We start from the raw sequence: 22,831 nt of genomic DNA on the forward strand, positions 1-22,831 counted from the left end.
CCTTTGTAAACCGGACACTGCTATGAAATGACACATGCTACAGATTCATACTGAAATAGTTAAATTAATAGCCACCTGCAGCTGGAAGATGACAGTAATTTTTAGGACGGATGCACATAGGTGAGAAGATGTGTGTGGGTTTTTTTGTTTGTTTGTTTGCTTGTTTGTCTCCCCCCCACTGGATAAGCACTGCCTGTCTAGCTTGCCCTGAAGGAAGGCCACCCACTGATATAAATACAGATATAAATATAAAAAATATATTTATATCTACATAGTTTGTTAAAGGTTGCAGCCACCTGCTGTTTGAACCTTCTGTTTTGAGGGGCAGCCAATCAGGAGAAAGTTTTCTAAGTATGGAATATGAGTTGAAATGGTTTCTTTCCCACAGGATAAACAGATATGCTACAATAAGGTCCAGTGCTTTAAGATAAAGAATCATTTTGAACTTGCTTGATTTTGTTTTAAGAAAATGATATGTTAGTGGTTTGTATCAGATTAGTCATCAGATGAGGCATTTGACTGCGGACTAGTAATGGACACGTTCACTTCTGAAGGTCAGGGTCATTGTTATGTATATTGTGACGTGGCAATACTTCACCAGTGGGATGCAACAAATGGGGGAAAAAGCAGCAATGATTGCTTTGTGGCTTACCACTTAAGAATGATTGTGAATGAAAATCAGTCTGTTCAATTTAGATGTATCATCTTAGTTTAAAAACTGTGAATGCTTAATTACTGTGTTTTTAATAGGTGCTGAAAAGCATCTGAAAGCAGACTCACAGCTTTCACAGGCTAATGATGATAAAGAGTTTCTCTATGAATATGCAAGTTAAATGTGTCAATGACAGATTTGCATGCCACAGGAAATACCAAAAGCTCCCCTTTAAGCCAGTTCAAGACCTAGCTAAGTCCCTGCACTCAGGCTGTTATAATGAACTCTAAGCCACCACAATATTTCCTACGTATGTAATATTCATTGCTCACTTATTCACACTCCTCTGTTCTCCCACCGGCATTCGCTTAGCCTAGGTCAGGCTACGTGCGTAAATAATGCATAGCTTTTTGCCATGGATAAGTGCTCAGCAGTAATCAGAGTAGCATGCCAATGAGAAACGGAGAGAGGCTTGTTCGACCATGAGCTCGGATGAGGAATGTATTGTCAACAGCTGTGTAGGTGAACTAATAGACAATGATATCATCAGCTCATTAAGCTGCTAATTAGAAAAATACTCTGTCATATAGAAACTACAGATGGAGGTAAAAGGACTTACAATAAACACTGTTTAAATTACTGTGTTAATTAAAAGAAAACTCCACCGCAGCGGTGCCTCTGCTGCAGGATGCAAGTGTCAACTTTCAGCATAATCTGACAGGGTTATCAGTCAGTGCCAGAAAAATGTTTTTGCCTTTTTTACTGGTGTCTGTTGGAAGGAGACAATATAGAATCGCGACTAGATCGTTAATCCTCCACGTCACTCCAGCCCTGGACTACAAGGCGTGATTTGTGAGAATGAAAATGTAACGTAACTCCAGCGTTGAAAGTTCTTGACGTGAAGAGAGTAAAGGGTCCGCTGACGAGTTGACGAGCGCTTGCTGATGTAAACATCCACGTACGGCCCTGTTTTCACCCCGTGTAAGCTGGGTCATATGAGTCGGAGCCTCGGGGCAGGGGTGAGGAAAGAGTCAAGGGGGTGAGGCTTTATGAGACAGGAGGGGAAAACAGAAAGTGTCACATGATACGTTCCATGCAGGCCAGGACTGCAGGAAAGCAATTAGAGTCTTACGACCTGAGCTGTGGGCTGAAGCGGAGACATTTATCACAAGACGGTGAATTGCTTCACCTTCTCATTCACAGCAGTCTGAAAAGTCCCTGATTCAAAGGTGACACTTGTCCTCTAATTTTAACAGCATTCAGTCACCAAACACATAAGAGAAGAATAAAACTTGTGCTTGACTTTTTTCCAAGTTGATTTGTTGGAGTTCAGTAGCTAAAGCCTCCTGGGCAGCAGCGATCTTACTGTTGTGGTGAGCTCTTGGTGTTACTCATCTCTTAAACTTCACTAATGAGGTACATGAGAGGGCTTTGCCGATCAAATGACTCACTGCGTGGTTTGGGTATGATCAAGTCATGGTGGTCTCTGGGACCAGAGAGGCTTTTGATTTCAAATACAATGTGAAATTCAGGGATATGGAAACGGCAATTAAAGTGGATGCAGAAGAAAAATAATTTTGTTGGGATGATGGCATTCTGGAAAGAGGGGAGGATGGAAAAATCTGCAGAAGATCCACAAGGCACCTAATAAACCTTCTTTTTACTGCCCTGTTAGGGCCACTGTGTGCCTGGCACCGGGATGTAATGTCATAGGAGGTGACCTGGTGGAGATGCAAGGTGCACAGTCTGCCAGATGAGAATGATAAATCTTCTTGACAGTTTCATACCATGGCTGTTCCCACCTGACTATTGCCCGGCTATAATTTCAGCAGGTCATAAATATGAAAACACCACATGTATCTTGTTCACCATTTAGTATCTTTTGCTCAGATAACACCTTTTAAATTCTGGAAACATTTTAGAATTTGGTTACACTGGATATAAGGGGGCGAAACACTCTACTGAACATATGTCTTGATAACTCTGAGTTTAGTTTTTTTTTTTTCTTTAAATTTACTCCCCCCACCCCATATCTGCTCCAGTATTTCTTTGAACTTGCATGGTGCATTGTGTCACCAGCTCCTCTCTCCTCCTCCTCCTCCTCCTCCTTTTCCTTTCCTGTGAATCTTAATGACTGGCCACACTCTGCAGCCCTTTTTCTCAGAGCATCACAATCTACTGCAGTGAATCACAGCCTACACAGTTCCTGAATGAATGCAGGAGGTTCAATTAGATCGTCTTCATCACGCTTTGTGAATGATGGAGAGCTTCACGTGTTTTTCTTTCACAGCAGAGCGTGTTATAAGTGAAAATCCTCATACAAAATAATTTTCGAGGGATTATTTGTTTTCGGTCAATTTCAACAAGCTGAACAGGAGCATGTCACGACTGCAGTGGTGATGATGATGTCATATATGGAAATGTAGATGCTGAAGTCACTCTGAGGACATGAGAGAATCATTGCTAACATTACTGTTTCTTTATAAAAGAAGCATTAAAGTTAGGACTGATGTACCTTGAAAAGAAGCTGTTTTGAGAAACAAAGAGTATTTGTCCATTGGTATCAATACATCAACAGTGGGGTTTTTTTCCCCCTGTTTGAAATACCTAAGCAGCTGTATAATATTACAGTCACACTAGGAAAAACAGTGGTTAGTGGTTGGAGAGCTAAATTATTGCAATCATGTGTAATAAACGTGCAGTCTCCTTGCCTTTTAAAATAGTTGCTTTGAAGACAGGGACCAGGTCTGCGATCAGTAACGGTCAGTTGTTGTCTTCAAAGTGACTTTGGTGCATCAATACTGCGATAAACTGGCACTAACACTGACTCAATCTGCTCTTAATTTGCAGTTGAATGTGTTGAAATTGGAAATTACATGCAATCTGTTTGTGATTAACTATGATAAATTGCAAATTTGTTGTTGTCTGCATGCAGAGAAATCCACATTAACTCCTTACATTCAACCAGAACCTCACAGATTTAAGACAAATTCAAAAATACTGCAAAATGACATTGCATGGCAAGGCATGGTTGACCTTGTTTTTATGTAATAACTGGTTGCCACCTGGTTTTATTGAGTCGAGTCCCCTGTTGTAAAGAGACACAATGCAGACGAGTTTGATTCACTGGGACATAATGACTCAGATTGCAACTTCTTGCGGCCCTCAAGTACTTCTTTAAAATTTTCCAATCCTCCAATTTTGAATCCTGATAACTTTTTTTCCCTTGTTGCCTCCAGCAGGTTGAAATTTTAATGTCCAGTGAAATATCAAAACAGTTAGGCGACGTTAATGGGCTACATATAATTTAATTTGAGGTCATGTGGAAAGAACCATTTAAAAAAAACAAACAAACAAAAAAAAAGGCTTAAAAACCCACCTTTTAATATAAGGAAGTACAAGTAAAAATGTAATCTAATTCAAATATAGAGTTTTAGGAACTAAACACCTCTGTTCTGTCTGCTTTAGCTGTAGTCTGTTTTTTAACTCAGATTAGCAAATGTAGCATGCCAATGCAACAGTCAGCATTGCTAGCACCAACATATTTGACTTGTAACTGTGAACATGTTAGCTTACCAGTAGGGCTGCCACGATTAGTCGACTAGTCACGATTACGTCGACTATCAAAATCGTCGACGACTGATTTAATAGTCGACGCGTCGTTTGAAGCTTTGTAAGATCACAAAAGACGCAGGAATAAGTAATAGGATTTAAGGGTGTAATAACGGACTGAAACAGAAGATGGCAGCACTGCATGTACAAGGATGCCAGCTGCCGTTAAACCCCGAAGAAGAAGAAGCAGTGTCCCAGAATTCATAGCGCAGCCCAGCTCAGTTTCCAACAATGGCGGCAGCTAGTTAGTTTTAATGTTACTCTTATTATTATTTCTGGGTCACAAAATAAACGTTTAACATATTTTCAGGCGAGAATGTAGCTGTGTAAACCTCAAATATCTGCTCAGTTTATCAAGACACCACATATTTTCAAAAGCGCTCCGACGTTTTCGGAGACGTCTGTTACCCACTAGCTCGATAGCGAGCCGGGGGCAAGGCTCACTAGAGCCGTGAGAACATCGGACTCCCGGCAAATCGTTTTCAAACCCACCGCCGTCTTTCGCTACTCAGGTTAAATATATATAAGTCACTTAGATAACTTAAAATGTTATTGTTTGGCTTTTTTTTTAGTATTTTATTTGTTCCTGAGTAAATCGGTTTGGCTGAGATTAAAGTTATAGTTTTTACACAGCTGAATAAACATCGAGCAGACAGCTGATTATCAGAAGTGTGAGATGCTCGAGAATTTACTCCGGTGTCCTGTTATATTTTAGATAGCAAGGAGTTTATTAAACTTCAGCGAAACAATCTGCAAATGTCATTAACATTTAATAAACTATCATCTTGTCTTTATTTTTAGTTAGCACATACCTTAAACACTTAAAGCTGTAAGCTAATGATAGTTATATAAGAGCAGATGCTGCTGGTGCAATAAGCTGTACGTTTTACGTCCAGTTGATGATGATCTGATTAGTCGACTAATCGCAAAAATAATCGGTGACTAGTCGATTATCAAAATAATCGTTTGTGGCAGCTCTACTTACCAGTGTTTGTATTTTGCTCAGAAGACTATTGTGCCCAAACTACTGGCTGTACACTCTTAGGCTTAGACTTTAATACTGAAAAGAACCTACTAAGATAGCTAGAATAAATGCTGAATCACAAGCATGAAAAGACACGACTGGACCTTCAGAGAAAGACGGTGACTGTGCAAATGAGGAGAGGTAATCTGAGGATACCTCCAAACCTTCCTTTTAGCTTAGTTGGTCCACTCAGCACCACCCTTCCAGTCCTGTTTTAAATAGCAACATCTAACGATCAGACGTAAAATTTTCCTATCCTAATTTCTGAAGTAAAAATGGTCGTCTAAGAAAAAGTAGCAAGTGCAGGGAACTATGAGATACTGTGACCTGATGTCACAGAGCTGTTATGTCAGGGCGGCGAAGTGACAGCAGGACAAGCTGGAGAACCACGAGCTCAGACACTTGTATGACAGAAGACATTTCTAACAGTCTGTCTCAAAGCCAGCAGCAAACGCTGTCATGTTCACTTCTCATCCCCCCTTTCTGTTCCTCTGCATCTGTGTCCCTACAGTGACTGTTACATAATTGGGCTCCCCTAGATATAAATTCACATTAAAGTATTGAGCACAATCAGCTCTTTCTGCCTCAGCTGTAGCTTAGAGAAGACATTGGTACAACCAGCATGCTTAGTATCCCAGCCTGCTTCTCCATAAAGTCATTTAGCCCTGAAGCATGGATTCCCATCTTTAACATTCCTAATGTCCTAATATTGTCACGTTCGCTGCCTTCCTTCCCTCTGGTACTCAGCATTTACCCACTCCCTGTCACTACAACATCTTTTGGCTGTGTGGTGTTTTCTGTGAAGCACTCTTACTGAAAGTGGCCTCTACACTCAAGTATTCATCAGCATTTGAACCAAAAATCCAAAGCGTGGCCTACAAACTCTTGGCTCCCTTATGCACACTTTCTTGGGTAAAACTGTGCACTGAGCTTGTAGCTGCAGGAGAAAAGGCCTGAAGCCAAACTGCCTTCTCTAGTTCCTTGAGTAGTTTTTGATAAACTGGAACCTCTGGACAAATCGGAAAATCTAAAGGTGTAAACGTGCTTCAGCACTCGTCTTGTCTGACTATCTTTCATCAAGAATCATAAGAATCTGTGCAAACACCACATTTCTCTCTGCAGCGTTTTCCCCTCCACATATTTGGTATTTGGCTTGTTCTTTTACAGTCTTTCTGGATTGAATTATATTCCTAATTAAGTGGTGAAGAGAGCCTTTGTTTCTTGGAAGCTGTGTCATTCTCATCTCAAACACTGTGCTCTGAAGCCTATTCTATTTTTACATTCATTCAGATGCATTTTAGTTTGCAGGCTGGATCCTACAGCATTCGATTTCCAGGCTTTTTACTGCACTGCCTCCATCTGGTAGCAACATAAACTGCTCCGTGACTCCGATTCTGTCTCCTTTGAATCGTTTGTCTGCTTGCCGATGCAATTTAAAGTGCAGTCTTGGGGTGATTTCTGGAAAGCAAATCTTTCGGGTGTAGTAATCTGTACTTGGCATTCTGTGAGCTTTTAGTGTTACAGTGTTAAAATGTACATTGATTTCCTGAGAGGCTGGACAGCACAGAGCACTAGCTGTGGTCCTCAGTGACACTGCTGCTATCCTTTATTTATTTTTATTTATTTTTTTATATCCTCGCCTTTCGCTTGACCCTTCGTCATTATCTGTTGCTATGACAACTCTGTGTCTGGCTGGTGAGGTGGCAGTATTCGTTCAGTGTGGCAGACAGGCAGTCAGGCAGCCGTCCCTGCTGAATCCTCTTATCGCCACCAGGGGAGGCTGAGCAGGGATGAACAAATTAACCACAGACTGTGTCTGTAATGAAGTCTTTCAACAAAAGAAATGGTGCTAAAATTATAAGAGCTAGTTGCTTGATGATGCCTCCTACAAATTGTAAGTGGGTTTGAACTGAAAGAATTCCTCATACTCAAATTATTCAGACTTTAAATGTCTTTGCAGTTTTGATGTGACGGCTGTGTGGGAAATGTTCGTTTCATATACAAATTCTTGTCTTGTCTTCGCAGAGATCTTAAAGCTGGAAACATTCTCCTCGGGGATGATGGTTCAGTGCAGATTGCAGGTATTTACCCAGAAGGCAACAGCGCCTTTCCTCTGTTGTCATTAGTGATTGGAGTTAATGTGCCGCAGCCTCATTTATTGCTCCCCCGTTCAACATCTGAATGTTTCTCGGTGTATTTATGCACAGGAGCTGCAGCCTGTGGAGGGAAACACGCTCTCTCGACAATAACATTATTGACTCGCTGCTTTGGGCTATTTGTCTGTGTTTGTCTCACTTTCTTTTCATTCAGACTTTGGCGTCAGTGCCTTTCTAGCCACGGGAGGTGACATCACTCGAAATAAAGTGCGCAAGACTTTCGTGGGAACGCCATGCTGGATGGCCCCAGAGGTCATGGAGCAGGTCAGTCCTCGTCTAGGAAGGAAGTAGCCGAGTTTCTTGAAGGCACAAACGGCCAATTGCAAAGCAGACATTTTTGTTTTGACCTTATTTTAGACCGTTTTAGAAATCTGCCATTCTGCTGCACCACCACCAGTAAGGCAGGAGGAATTAAACTAGCAGATTATTATTATTATTATTATTATTATTATTATTATTATTAAACAGTCTTATCTTGCATTTTGTTTTTACTGCAGTGCAGAACTAGCTGGAGCTAGTGAGGACTCTGATGTAGCTTTTGACTTGAATGAGGTGATGCGGTACAAAGTTGTAAATCACTGTGTCTTTCTTGAACAGGTGAGGGGTTATGATTTCAAAGCAGATATTTGGAGTTTTGGGATCACGGCCATTGAGCTCGCTTCAGGAGCTGCACCTTATCACAAATACCCACCGATGAAGGTACAGTTTAATATGCCTAACAAGCTAGATTATTACTATTTTACCATAACGGTGAATAGATGTGAGTCAAAGTCTTTCTCGTGTCTTTTAGGTCTTAATGCTGACACTGCAGAATGACCCTCCAAGTCTGGAGACCGGCATCACAGATAAGGAGATGGTAAAGAAATACGGCAAATCCTTCAGGAAGATGATCTCACTGTGTCTACAGAAAGACCCTGAGAAAAGGTGCTTTTATTATAATTTACTTGTATACATTTTTTTTTTTTAATCAAATGCAATTTTTGCTCATCTGCAGTAATTACAAAATGGATTTACAGTCTGTCAGTTTACACTGAGTAGAGCGGATTTACATGTGAAACAAAGCAACCTCTAATTGGAGTCATACTGAGCAGACTTGTTGTTCCAGCAACATTGTTTCACTAGAAAAAAAACTAGTTGTACAACATTTACAAATGTATTATTGGCAGCCACAAAGCCGAATCAGTCAGATTAACAGAACTAATTCAGCGTCGCTGTTCTTTTTCAGGCCAACATCATCAGAGTTGTTGAAGCATAAATTCTTTCAGAAGGCAAAGGTAGGTGTTTGAGCTGCCTCCACAACTTAGACCGAATCTTTTGCACAGTGAGTCAGCAGCATCTCTGCTTCAGGCAGCTCTCGAGGCGGTTGATGAGTAAAGGTCTGTGTCCGCTCTAGTGTTTGTGTGTGAATGGCCTCAGCTCAGACTGTGCTGTTCATGACTGGATGGATTGTTTGTTGCTCGCAAAGTTTTCAGTTGATAGAAGCAGGGGATGTAATTGATGAGTCACAAGATGAAAATAAACCAATAACAGTTTGTGCACTTTGGGTACTTTTTCAACTTGTCAGTGTGTCTGACCCAAGCTGAGATCATTGCAGCATTACTCTTATTATTGTTATGTTTCTAACAAAGGCAGGGATAAGCGGTCTAACGCCAGTGTCTGGCTGCCCAGTACCCAAGCAGCTGGAACAACCAGAATGCTGGCTCAGCAAGTCACACAGCCCAAATACAACCTGGTTGGTTTTCTAGCTGTGATCCCTGTTTGCTGTAATTACTACAGTACCGTGGGTGGACAGAAGAGGGCAGACTTTGTCAGTCTTTTATAGCTGGTGTGCTGTTGAGCATGCAGGAACTACTTTTAAACAGCCATTTATGAATTTCTTTTCTGTTCATCTTGTTAAATGTTATTTGTTGTTATCTTGCAAACAAGGATACTTAACAAACGTGCTGTAACTTCAGTCATCAGTAAGGCATCTTATTGATTGAGGCTTAGTATGAGATTTAAAAAGACTAGCTGACTTGACTCTCAGAGTGAGACTTTGATAACTTGGCAGCAAAACGTTGCCCAGTAGAAGTCTTGAACTCATCAATGTAAAATTAGAGGCCCTTATTTTGATGACCTCAGTGGACTCGTGTGCCATGTTACAACACACTAGTAGGCGGTTGAATCTCCTTTTGCCACCAAAACTTACTCAGTTCTTTGCAGCGTAGATTCAACAAGGCAACAAGCAGTTTAAGAGGTGTACTTAATAAAGTGTGCGTATATGATTCAAATCTAGGTCAAGCTGTCATGTTTAAAGTAAAGTAACTGCCCTTTTATGTGCAGTCTGTAACCATGTCAGAAAGACGGTGGTATATTTAGTGGCTGTTTCTGAAATTTCTTGGATCGGTTTGTCAACTTCTTGGTGAATTTGGTGGATACTTCCCAGCTTTGAATGCACAGTTGTCTTAGTGATACCTCTGGTGTACCTAATGAATTGACCAGTGAGTGTATACAGGGTCATTGGATCCAAGTGTTGCATGTTTTTAAGACTATTTTGAATTCAGTCCTAAATTTGACCAGAAGTCAGACCGACCCATGATAAGTTTCCTTTTTCCTCGTCAAACATGTTTGAATAAATACAAATGTTGATGATTTTTGAGTATGTTTCTTTCTCTCCTGGCAGACACACGAGTATTTACACGAGAAGTTGCTTCAGAGGGCGCCGACAATAACGGAGAGGTCAAAAAGGGTAAGGCAGCAAAGCTTTAAACCTGCTTCTCTACTGCTATGAAGATCAGCTCAGATGTGTTACATGTGAATGCATCAGGTACGTCGAGTGCCAGGCTCCAGCGGTCGGCTGCATAAAACAGAGGACGGCGAATGGGAATGGAGCGACGATGAGCTCGATGAAGAGAGCGAAGAAGGCAAAGCAGCTGCTGCAGCCATACGGGTAAATGGAACTTCCTCCTTTTTTCCCCCCCTCACATGCACATATTAACACTTTAGCTGTAGTCCACGTGTTGTGTTGTGTTGTCCTTTGATCACTGTGCTCTGTTTAAATTGTCATTCTGTGCAGTAGCATGTTTGTCCATGTGTCTCACCTATATGTGTGTGTGTGTGTGTGTTCTGTCTGATGGCCAAGGAGCAGCAGGTGAAGCCTGTTAGTGCCCCCAGGCGACAAGTGCGCTTCTCCTACCCTCTCGAGCTGCCTGCACCCAGGGTTGTTCACTTGCCACCCTAATACAGATGGCATTCCCCTAACAAGGAAGGACTCTCACATGTTAGCTGGGTTAAGCCTCATGAGGGGAAAAAAAGCTGGATTATAAAGTTTATCTTTAGAGCTGTGATGAAACCGATTAGCAGGTCTCGTTTGAATAGAAAAACAAATCTGCACATAAATAAGCTGTTATCCTTGAGATAATGCTTGGTTTGTTTTTAGCTTTCTGTAACTTTACACTAGTAATTAGCAGACTGCAGGAAAACTTTACTGCTTTGTTTCTGAGCTGAAATCTGGACATGCTGTAGATCATATGTTTTTAGAATTTGACCCACAAGTCATTCTCATCAGAATCTATTAGTCAGGATTGCAGGTCTGTCTTTAAACAGGGAAAAAAGATATATATTTCACAGGGGAGGAAACCAACTGTAGCTCTCACAGAAGTGTTAGATTTTAATTGGATTCAGATTATCACTAGCGCTTTGCTTTTGGAGAGCATTATTTAAATCAAAGGCGTGAGAGTTACCGTTCCTGGAAGCCATCTGTATTTTTAATCTGTCTTTTTAAAGTAACTTTTTTTTTGTAATTTCTACTGACCAAATCACATTTAATTAAAACAAGGCAGGTAACTTATTAGCCGTGGAAACGATCATTAAGTGCACTAATAACCATCAAGGGAATAAAACAGTGTCTGCTCCTTTCTCGCTGCTTTGTAATTGGCTGCTTGATGGCAAACTGAACTTTCACTGGCTCTAAAGCTCGTTATATCTCCAGACTCCATGAACCGGCGGTCAGTTATTCAAACTCTGCATATTTTTAATACCAACCTGGAAAACTCCTCTCCACAGCGATGTAATTAAAGATTGTTTGTGCTGTGCAGAGTGGCTTTGTGTGAGTCCGAACACAGAGCAAATGTGATTTCTGACATCAGTCCAGTCCTTATCGTGTCATCCAGTGATGTCGGTTTGTCTTCATTTGGTCTGCAAGGCTTTTGTTTATCGCCACATATTTTTTGGAGTTGGATTAAATATGAGGTTTTCCCCTTTATTATTCACAGGTATGCAGTTTGACTTTTAAAAACGTTTTTTTAATTAACTTATACCGCTTCTCTGCTTTGCAAATACTAAAAAATATAACTGTGAAATATGTTACCACTCGTTTATACCTCAGTCATGTTTCAGTTTAATTTCATGAGGTTTATAGTGATGATGTAATCTTTCTGGGAAGTTAAGCTGAGAGGATTTCTGTGGCTAACACAGGTACAAATTAATTTATTGCTGGGTATAGCTGTAACACAAACCGAGATAGCAAAGTGTGGACAAACATGCCTGAATCCAGACTTTAAATCACTCTGCTCCACTGAGTGGACTGACAGTTTTTTTGTTTGTCTGGTTCAGGCGAAACGGCAGTTTCTAGGTGTAATAAGCAGTGACAGGGAAAATCAAATCCACTCTTCAGTGTCAGACTTGAGGAGTCAATAGAAGTGAGACAGAATACGTGTGTGAATGAGGAGGAGTCAGTGAAGCTGCAAGGAACAGAGGTAGCGAAGGTAGACGAGTTTAAATATCTGGGATCAACAAGAGACGAGTGTCACGGGTGATTTGTGACAGACAGACAGCAGCAAGAGTGAAAGGGAAGGTTTACAAGATGATAGTGAGACCTGCTATGATATATGATTTGGAGGCAGTAGCACTGACAAAAAGACAGGAGGCAGAGCTGATGAGAAGATGTTAAGATTTTCATTGGGAGCAACCGGGATGGGCAGAATTAGAAATTAGTACATCAGAGGGATGGCTCAGGTTGAGATGAGAAGTTGAGAAGTTGGAGAGGCAAGGCTGAGATGGTTTGATGTGTGCAGAGGAGGGATAGTGGATATGCTGGACATTGCATTGGTTTTCGAGGAAGACGACAGAGAGGATTACAGGATGTAGTGAAAGAGGACATGCAGAAGCTTGGTGTGATGGAGGAAGATGCTAGGGATAGGGTGAGATGGACGCAGATGTGGCAACCCCTAATGGAAGTAGACGAAAGAAGACAAGTGTCAAACTGAGGAAGGAAACTGAGTGCAAGGAGTTAAAAATTCTGTGTGATAGGAGGGAGGTTGATGGATTTCTGTCAGCTTACCTAGAAAACAGAAAAGTCTGTTTTCAGTATGTCTGAGATGGGATTAAAAGTCCTACAACTCATTCCCAAAACCTTGCATGACTAAAATTTGAACCCACCCTCTCCTTCAGTGTAGTCACTGTTGCTGTTAGAAGTTCTGCTTACTGAAACCAGATAAATCAGCCCTTTTAGCATCAGCCACAATTGGCAAGTATTGTTAGCACCGGTTATTGCTTTTCCCAGTCTAATGATATCTTAAGAAAGTTATAATTAACTGTGCGGACACATAAAGGAGGAAAGTAAACGAGTGAGCCTTTTTAATGAGTTTACTTCTTTTACTTCCAGTGTGATTCTTTGCATCCATGTGTGCTTTTATTCTTTTTAATTAATTTAACTCCATCTTGATGAAGTCGTCGTCCTGACTGTTGCTTTCTTTTGTCTATTTTTAACAGTCACCAAGAGTGAAGGAGGGATCACAGAATTCGGAGGTGAGTTGAACCATTTTACAGACTCTTTAAATGACCGTAACTCTGTTACCATTTGTGCCGGAGACAAAATTCTAACAGTTTCAGAAAGAAGAGAAAGGCAAGCTTTTTAAGGATATTCACTGTATCATGTTAGCACAAAGCATTCACAAGGTATTTGACAGATTACAACAGACGAGGTGAAGAAAATGAGTTTTCTGGGTATGTGTGAGGTGGGTTGCAAAGACTTCAATTTGGAAACCATTGTCTTCACTGTAGTCATCTTGGGAGTCCTGCTTTATTTGGTTAGCTTGCAGAGTCCTGTTCAGTTGCACAGACCACAAGCTTCAACATCCAGCACATTAATCTGACTCAGTTTCCCATCAAAGCTTATCCCTGGAGGTGAGCGTTGGGCTTTCACCTACAAATCAGATCAACCAGCAGTTTTCGGTGGGATACTCTGCAGAGTCCAAGCTCAAGGGCGTTATCGCACTAGGTCATACTGTCAGCGGATTTTTCTCATTATCTTCTGAGGCGTCTGAGGGACGAACATTTTGCACAAGTGATTTAAACTTTGCCCTAAGACAGCTGGGATAGGCCCCATGATCCTGAATATGGATAAGTGTAAGGAAATGGATGGCTGCTTTTGGCCACATCAGTACAACCATTACTCACTACGCTATAGACTCGCCAGATTTGGCTTCATGTAAGTTTTCTTGAAAATGAAATTCATAGGGTCACCGTCGTGACACAGTGGATGTGGGTATGTGTAGCTGGTTAAAAAGGGGCTTCCAGAGAGTGATCCAGGGGTGCACAAGAGGGCCGCCTAAAAGCGGGGTAGTGGCCGAATTTTAATTGGATAAGTTTCCAATTCCAGTATTGACCTGTATATGACACAAAGGTTTGAGATCATCAAAAGTTTCGGCATGAAATCATCCTGAGAGTGACAAATCTTTGTAGCCAGTTTGAGTACGTCTAGTAGGTGTTAACATTTTGACTTTAAACTAAAAATAAAACCTCATAATCTTCCTTTAATAATAGTCAAACATCACCAAAGTCAGCGACTATCTTAATATACAGACCAAAAAAGTTAATCAACCAATTTTCCCTTTAGGTTTTCCAGACTCCTGAGCCTTTAAGTAGTCATCTCCAGCCTATGGCTGCAGGTCTGGCTGAACTACCTCAGGCTGCAGGTCAAGTTCCGCTGCAGCCCACACCAGCCACCGCTCAATCTACTGCCCAGGCTGCATCTCCCCCACCAGGAGTACCTGCTGCTGCTGTTCCCCCTCAGGCTAGTCTCCCTAACTAATACTTCCCACCATAAGCTTTTATTTAAATGCTACATGTTTACCTATCATTTTTTTAAAGAGGTAGTTTGCTCATCTTTCTTGAAGGTATCAAAATATAGTATGAAAGTGCAATTTTAGTAAGATTTTTCCTTCTGTTTCCACAGATTTCAGCTGCCTCAGGGGATGTTCAGGCTCCCATTAGTTTGGTATTAAGGTTAAGGTATGTTTTGACTCATTTCTCATCGTATTTTTACCTTTCGGTAAACTTTGCGCCTCTCATTTGCATTCTTTCTTTCCATCATCCCTTCAGAAATTCAAAGAAGGAGCTAAATGACATCCGCTTTGAGTTCATGCCAGGGAGAGGTAAGTGTGGATGTCACAAAGCAGTATACAAAATGTCCTGAGGCAAAGAGTTGACTGTTCGGGGTGTCACATTTGTGCATAATCAGTAGGAAAACCGACAGTTTAACAAATTGCATGAGCTGTATTTGGTAAATTGGCTTTTGTCATTGCAGCTAGGAAAGCACATGGGTGCAACAAAGCACAAACGAGCTCATTTAGAATGTAAAGTGCTGAGAACAGAAGGTGCTTTTTTTGGTTTGTTTGTTTGTTTAAGCAGGAAGAGCGTGAGTGTTTTGAAAATTATTAAGCCGCGGTCGTGTTCTGTTTAATATTTGCTTTTATTAAACTCTGTTGTGTTGGTCCACCTGTCACAGTCGTCGTCTCATGCTCTGACTTTTCAGACACAGCAGATGGTGTGTCTCAGGAGCTGGTGTCAGCAGGCCTGGTGGACGGGAGGGACTTAGTAATAGGTCAGTGATTTCAAACATTCCCCTGCCACGTTAACAAAATCGCCTTTTCTCACTCAGCATGTTTTCCTCAAGGCTGAAAATGAGCCTTTTAAAGGGGGATATTTTTAAGTCAAGCAGGTCTGCATTACAGCACATTTACTGCATTAGGCAGGCATAATAAAAGCCTTGCTGTGCAGCCACACAGGCCAGGGATTCAAGAAAACCTAAAAACAAATAAGGAATATTCTCTCATGTTGAAATGTAGTTAGTTGTATGATTAGTTAGTCTAGTTATAAGATTAGACACTGATGAATATGTTTAGCTTCTGCTTCCACTACGCTAATTCATACTTATGTGAACAACTGATGTAGAGCCTCTTGTATTCCTAGAGAGATGCAGGTTACAGCGCAGGGTTACAGAAGGGTTTGAGATTACAGCATACTTGCAGTATTTGATACAGAAGTGTAAGATATTTAAGATGTTTGTATTAAAACACTCCAAAAAGCAACATAACTAATTCAAATGAAGTCTAGTTGACAGCAATACTTGGCTAGTAATGTTGGCACCCATCTGTGGGTCAGATTTACAGTGTTACAACAGTTTGAACAGACGAGTTATTTAAAAAAAAAAAGAGAGACAAAATATAAACATAGCTTTAGAAATCAAAACTGTTTTTGATAATTGGGTATTTTAACACGGCAAGGTGGAGTGTGCCTCAAGTGGCTGTTCCAGGAATTGCCATTTTTGGCATTTAACTCAGTTTTAAACTTCAAAAGTTGCAAATTAGATCAAAGAAATTGAGCAGGTAACAGCATAATGTTAAATCTCACAAAGGCCTATTCTTGGTTTCCGAGTATAGACAGTGATGTTAGGATGTATTTCTTTTCATTCAACTTAAAGATTTCTTCTTTCTTTTTTAGTTGCTGCAAATTTGCAGAAAATAGTCGATGAACCTCAAACCCATAAAAATGTCACTTTCAAACTGGTGAGTGTAACATTTTTCATACTGGTTAGAGATCCTATAGAAGTTGTGTTTTGGAAATAATTTTCAGCTCTGTGGTGTAGTGGATTACACACTCGCTTGTGGGTTAGAACCTGTGAGGAGAACAAATCCCCTAGCATAGGTTTGGGCACTTAATAAGAGACTGGGACTGTTGTGGATTGCCACACTAACCGGCTTATAAAGAGATCAAATGAATTGGTTCGGCCATCCACAGCAGTCCTAGTCTCCCATTTAGACCTCTTGAAAAAATGTCAGAGATCAAACATTAGAAGCTGCCTCACTTGATATAATATAACACATAACAAATGTTTGGAAATCTGTTCAAGTTTCTCGTGCGGGAAAGAAAAAAAAACGTCTGCTATGTCGGCATATTTTGGTATCGGTCTTAAAAATCCTGTATCAGTCGGCTTTAATTTATTAAAACAAAAACTCTTTAAAGGAAAACAACGTTATTGCTTTTCTGCTTAAAGATGTTTCTGCTCATCATTTTAAATCCATGTATTTATCTTTTTCAGGCTTCTGGAATTGAGGGATCTGAAATACCAGACGACATCAAGTTGATGGGCTTTGCCCAGCTCAGCATTAGTTAGATGTTCTACCTGGGACCGTGACTTGCCTAAAAAATGTGAAATTAAAAAAAAAAAATAGTTTGAATGCATTTTTTTTTCTTTCCATGGCTGTAAAGAAACCACTACTGCCAAAGAGAACAGTACCATTATTTTCTTTTTCTTTTTTTTTGTTTTATTTGTCACGTATAGGATTATAAAATGCCACCTTGTTGAATTTTAGGTGGTCAGCTGAAGTATCAGAACGTACAGTATGAGAATCACTCGAAAAAGTTTACAATGTACATGTAGAAGGATGCAATTATCCACAAGAAATGTTTTCATTTCCCATCCCGGTCTCCCTCATCCTGCTTCTCCCCCCCCCCCCTTTCCTATCTCTAATGTGACGCATTTGCACAATCTGAACTAACACCCTTGAACCCTGACAAGTGTAACAATGCCTTATATATTCATCAGAACTACTGAATGCACATTTTTTTGGGGGGTGGGGACATCCCCGGTTACCGTATGGAGCATTACGTTGTCTGAAATGCACAAGTGTGCTTTCAGGTGCAGATGCCAAACTTTTTGCTGCAGCTTCACACGCCAAATAGAAATAAAAAGTTTCACATAATCTTGTTTTGACGTTGCAAAACAAATTACTTCCTGCAGAAAGAGATGGATGCATCTTAGTGTCTCGGAGTGTTTGCATTTAAAGGTTTTTCATATTCTTTATATTTTCCTATCATCAACAAATCCCATGAAAGACCAGTTACTTCCTGAAACATCTGAGCAGCAGCTTTTTTTTCAACAAAGTAAATGATACACGTCTGTGGAGACTATTCAGCACTTAACTGATAGACATTAGCTCTCTGTGTAGCATGTTTGCTTTGATTTAAATTAAATACCAGAAGCAAAGTATGCGTAAAACTTTGGATGTGCAGATTATTATTATTATTATTATTATTATTATTATTATTATTATTATTATCATTAATAGTATGATCACGTCTTGGGTTATGTTATGGGATTTAATGACAATAAATGACCCAATAAATTAAAAAAATTTAATGCCCTTCTTTTAAAAAAAAAAAAAAAAAAAAAAAAAGCATCAGTGCTTTTCAAAACTCCAAATCGGCCTTCGTGTTGTGATTGATTGAAATACGTGTAAAGTAAAAAGTTTTGCAGCAGCTGAAACCACATGTGCTGTCTGAGCAGATGTGTCCTTCTGTTGGTGTTTGTTTGTCTGTTTGGAATTGGGTTTTCACAAATTCTCAAAAAGAAAGAGAAAAAGACTAAAGTGCGTATTTGTTTATGCGAATGGATTCTAAGTACTTGATTTAACCTTTAGTATGTAAATAATGACATTTGGCTCTGATTGGTTTGTTTTTTTTTATACTGGGTGTTTCACTCTTGGCCTTCTTTCTCTTAAGACACGATTGGGGTTGTTTGGCTGCGTGAAGGATGACGACGATGACACTGCACATCAGGCTTTGAATTTGCTCGTTTCTTTGCAGGACGTATTGTTGCTTAATCTGTCACGTGTGATCATTTGCGCATCAACAGTTTTCAGCTTTTAACTTTCTCGCCTTTTGAAAATGTTGAATATATTTTCCCGTGGCGCTGTCCCCATGCAACATTTCCCCCCTCCAAAAAAAAAAAAAAAAGATCTTTCGCTGGGCAACAGAAAAAGTGTCTCTTAGTAAGCACCAAGTGTGGGAGCTGTTTACAATAGCTAGTCCTTTTAAGACGCATCTGAAGTAATACAGCTGCTTTGCCATCGTTTCTGAAAGTGGCTTTAATGAAGATTTCCGTCACTTTTGAAGATCTGAGCCGTGATTGTAAACGTGTTGAATGATCAGAACTGTTCGACCGCGCTCTGGATAATTTTGTGCATTTATGTCCACCGATGACGTGGCTCGATGATGAATGTGCATATCACAGTTATTTGGCACCGACGGCTGCAGAAGGTTCATTTACCGCTCTGCTCTTATGTGTGGATCTGAAACGCCAGCGAGGTTTTAGCGTTTCATTTGATGATGTGACAGCTTCGTAACCAGATGCCATAGTGAACCAATCTGAATGCATTAGTTTTTCTTTGCTTGCAGATGAAATGTTACAAGGAAATATTTGAACACGTTTATAGTCAAAATACAATTTTACGCTAGCCTTAAATTGAAAATGACCAAGTGTAATTTTTTTTCTGTGTGTGCGTGTGAAGTTTCTCTCTGGTTTTGAGTTAGACTTTCGCTGTCCTTGAAATGTACTTCCTGTTACTTGTGAAGCTACCTTAAATAAAGATGTACAGGCGTGTCGACCCAGGTTTCTCCCCTCGGAAGGGAAGCGACAAAGTCAGACACGCAATGTTGTGCATACGTTTTCAAACTGCAGTATTTGGTGCCATTCTCCCGTTATAGTCTGCAGACTGCAGACAGGATTGGTCTGTATGAGCCCTGAGAGACACGTGTGTGTGTGTGTGTGTGTGTGTGTTACATAGATTGAGCTCTGCTTGCTGCAGAGTTGAAGGTCTAATGGCTTTCTCATCCTTTCTCCAACAGTCCCACTTACACGCAGTCTAACAATAAACTGTAGCAAATGAACAGATGACCGGTTAAAAAAAACTAAAACAACCCAAAATACACTTTTGTCCAGGCAATAACTAATCAAGGCTGTAATATATTTGAAGTTTGCACCTGTTTTCAGTTTAGTTTCTTTCCATTCTTTCATTTCCTCTGATTTTAATTGTTTTGGAGTTCAAAGCATGTTTCTCTTGATTATTTTTAATCAATAAAGAATGAGCATATCAGCCTCCTTTTAGAGGTTTGTCGCTTCTTTTAAATGCACCATTCGCTGTGATTTTTGCAGAAGATGTGGGCAAATTGCACACAATAAACAAAGGCATCAGAACTGATTCTAGATCTGTGCATTGTCATTTTCCTCACGTTGCACCTGTTTCTGTTTCAGACTGAGCTCGCTCCTTTGGTATCAGTTCCTCCAGATTTATTGTCCTTACTATCAGTTTTATTGTGTTCACTTTCGCCTCTCTCAGCATTAAAGGGCTGCATCAGCAGTATTAGACATGTTTAAAGCAGGAAAGCAGGGGGAGACGGATTCTGTAAGGCTTTGAAAACGTTTTACATTTAGCATAATGAGTTGACCCTCCTGTCTGTGTCTGTAACTACGAAAATACAAATGCTATCTTTGAGCTATGTATAGGAAACACTGTTGAAACGAGGGTCAGACTGGGCAAACATCCAGGTGGACTTTGTCTCTAAATCGTCACTTTGCCAGTTTGGGATGGCACATTGTTGTGTAGGATGAAAGGCAACAGAAGTTATCAAATTCTGCATTGCTTTCTTTTGAGGAAAAAAGAAAGAAACTGAGAATAAACATGCTTTTTGCTCACAGAATTTCATTTTAGATGTGTAGTCTGTAAACCTGAACTGATGCTGATCACAACCCCTGCTATGTTGGCTTGATCACAGCTAATGGAGTTACTGACAGCAGTATTGCTGTTATGAGGCCTTTCCCCATTGTAACCAGTCAAATTCGGGTTATCCGATTACATTGAATGTAAAGTATTGTCTTGAATGTTCAATGGATCTGAGGTTAGTTTATTCACACTTTCTCCCATATAAGCACTTCAAAAGCGAGACGCTTGGCCTGAGGGCTGAGATGGCATTAACTCATGATACGATACCAATCGTATCACAATATCTACATAACTGCTAGGAGGGGGGGACTTCCAAAAAAAGGCAGTAATTGCCATATGTGCAGCATTATTAGCCCAGAGACAGATCTTGCCCCTCTCTGACCATTTATTGGATAATCAGAAGAAAATAAATGGATGTTAAATGTGAACTGTTAACTGTCCTGAGCTATATATTTAGATCATGACTATAAAATAACTTGTTCAGTTTTTCTGTCTAATATTACAGAAGTTTAATGAAGAGTTTTAAGAGGCTAATGCTGCCATTAGGTGACAAATAAGATGGCATTACTACTATCAAACGTACTAACTTAAAAAAAGAAAAACTAATGGAGTGTTGTTATATACCTTTATCAGATATATGCAGCTGTCATATATCTCAAAGGGAAAGCGACATTTTAAAAAAGATTACTACATCAGAAGAGACGGGAGATTTAATGAAGTTAAGAAGTGGATTAATCAGTCTAACCAATGGCCTGTTTTAGTGTTGAAACATAATCAAAACCTGATACGAATGGATAACATTTGGCAGTGTACAGTACATCAGCAGTCTGTTAGCGAGTTGGGAGGTCGTAAAAGCACAGTGATTATCAGTTTAAACATTAACCAAGTCACGTTGATTACTTGTGGCTGAACCAAATCTTTTCTCATTTTCACATGAAGCTCTGAGGACTTAGATGTAAATATGAGCAACTTTGGGGAGATTTTGAATGAGATTAATTCATTTGGTTTATTTCAGAAACGTTTGGTGGTTGCATTATGCATCCCAAGCATATTTCTAGCTTTTGACGTTATTGGCCAGGTGTTTGTCGGCATGAGCTTCCCACACAACTGCAACACCGACTGGATCGTGGAGCGTGGGCCCAACCTGACAGAAGACAGGCAAAAAAATCTGACCATCCCAGTGAAGGAGGATGGAGGATTTGAGAGCTGTTTGATGTTCACGCCGGTGGATTGGGATTTGGAAATGATTGAAAAATATGGGATCAACACCACAACAGAATGCGTTAATGGAACAGATTTTGAGGCATCTGGTGGCGCCTCCAGCATTGTGACAGAGGTAAAACGTCCTTAGTGTTCGCAGGAATGTACCTAGTTGTTCCAGGGATTCTGTTGGCTTGCTCTGTATGAGCTGATGACCATCAGAAGAGTAAATCACAGCAAAGCATTTCAACATCTTTTTTTTGATATAAATGTCTCCTCTTGGGTTGGTCCTTTACAAAAGAAAGTTGGTGTTTTGCATGACAATAACACCGACTTCTTCTCTGCTGCCAGTTTGACCTGGTGTGTGACAGGAGCAACTTCATTGAAGCATCACAGTCCATCTACATGGCCGGTCTTCTGGTTGGAGCACTGGTCCTGGGCTCCATGGCTGACAGGTATGGATCATTATCCTTATGTAATGACACTGATTAAATGCAAATCAACACTGAATAGTTTGAGTTGATCTTTTAACCCATATAAAAATAAACTTACAGTAGCTTTAATAGTAGTCAAACTGTGTAGTTGTAACTTATTGCTTTGATTGGGACGTTAATGAGGATGCACAGAAACAGCTCATCCCAATGAGTATGATTTGTTTTTCATTCTTGTCAACAGATTTAGTCCAGATGCTTTTTACATGCAGTGATTCAGACTATATCTACACCGTTAGGGTTGACTGCCAAGTGCAGCATATTAAATCAGGTCACCCACTGGACATAATAAACATGATATTGGTTTATTTTCACAAAAAGAAATGTTGCTCTTTGATCTAAATTCTGAGGAAAGACCATACACATCACATCATGCTTGCATATTAAAGTCCAGGATCAGTGAAACAGCTCTTTCTTGTCTCTGTAGGTTTGGTCGCCGCTTTGTTGTCCTGCTTTCACTCCTCTTGCTGATGGTTTTTGGTGTGGGAGTTGCTTTCTCACCCAACATCTACGTTTTTATAGTTCTCCGATTTTTAGGCGGAATCTCGGTCTCCGGCATTGTTGCTAATGCATTTGTAATAGGTAGGTACGATGTTTAGTCACAGCTGAATTTAATGCCACGGTGTACCCCTGCATCCTCCCTGGTACCACTGAAGAGTATCTACACAGCACTGTACATGCAAAACCCCCCAATAGTTTCTTGGTTTTTTTGGTGTATTTTTTGCACAAGTTAAATGTTTCAGATCATCAAACAAATGTTAATATTAGACAAAGATAACGCAAGCAAACACAAAATGCACTTTTTAAATGGTGATATTCATTGTTTCTGCTGCAAATCATAGTACACACACACACACACACACACACACACA

At 40.2% G+C, this 22,831-nt stretch overlaps 2 protein-coding genes across 4 annotated transcripts in view; both read left to right on the forward strand.

The window, feature by feature from the left end:
• oxsr1b (oxidative stress responsive kinase 1b) overlaps positions 1–19,652 on the forward strand; it is a 44,300-nt gene extending 24,648 nt beyond the window's left edge. Inside the window, exons 5-19 of one of the 2 annotated variants that reach the window (XM_084939380.1) lie at positions 7,314–7,369; positions 7,599–7,708; positions 8,042–8,143; positions 8,235–8,368; positions 8,670–8,718; positions 10,107–10,172; positions 10,251–10,373; positions 10,566–10,643; positions 13,196–13,231; positions 14,322–14,498; positions 14,661–14,716; positions 14,807–14,859; positions 15,240–15,308; positions 16,208–16,272; positions 16,806–19,652. In XM_084939380.1, the coding sequence (XP_084795506.1) occupies positions 7,314–7,369; positions 7,599–7,708; positions 8,042–8,143; positions 8,235–8,368; positions 8,670–8,718; positions 10,107–10,172; positions 10,251–10,373; positions 10,566–10,643; positions 13,196–13,231; positions 14,322–14,498; positions 14,661–14,716; positions 14,807–14,859; positions 15,240–15,308; positions 16,208–16,272; positions 16,806–16,880 (1,249 nt within the window). In that variant the 3' untranslated portion in view covers positions 16,881–19,652. The remainder of the gene's footprint in view (positions 1–7,313; positions 7,370–7,598; positions 7,709–8,041; positions 8,144–8,234; positions 8,369–8,669; positions 8,719–10,106; positions 10,173–10,250; positions 10,374–10,565; positions 10,644–13,195; positions 13,232–14,321; positions 14,499–14,660; positions 14,717–14,806; positions 14,860–15,239; positions 15,309–16,207; positions 16,273–16,805) is intronic. The other variant, XM_084939381.1, reaches the window with a different exon arrangement.
• Positions 19,653–19,739: 87 nt separating this feature from the next.
• The window catches only part of LOC146380374 (solute carrier family 22 member 13-like), a 12,827-nt gene continuing 9,735 nt past the window's right edge, over positions 19,740–22,831 (forward strand). For both annotated transcript variants that reach the window (XM_084939382.1, XM_084939383.1), the window contains exons 1-3: positions 19,740–21,604; positions 21,820–21,923; positions 22,387–22,541. In XM_084939382.1, coding sequence (XP_084795508.1) covers positions 21,230–21,604; positions 21,820–21,923; positions 22,387–22,541 — 634 coding nt within the window. In that variant the 5' untranslated portion in view covers positions 19,740–21,229. The remainder of the gene's footprint in view (positions 21,605–21,819; positions 21,924–22,386; positions 22,542–22,831) is intronic.

This window comes from Perissodus microlepis, chromosome 9 (genome assembly GCF_051167445.1).
Source record: "Perissodus microlepis isolate ML-2025 ecotype Zambia chromosome 9, ASM5116744v1, whole genome shotgun sequence".
Lineage (NCBI taxonomy): Eukaryota > Metazoa > Chordata > Actinopteri > Cichliformes > Cichlidae > Perissodus > Perissodus microlepis.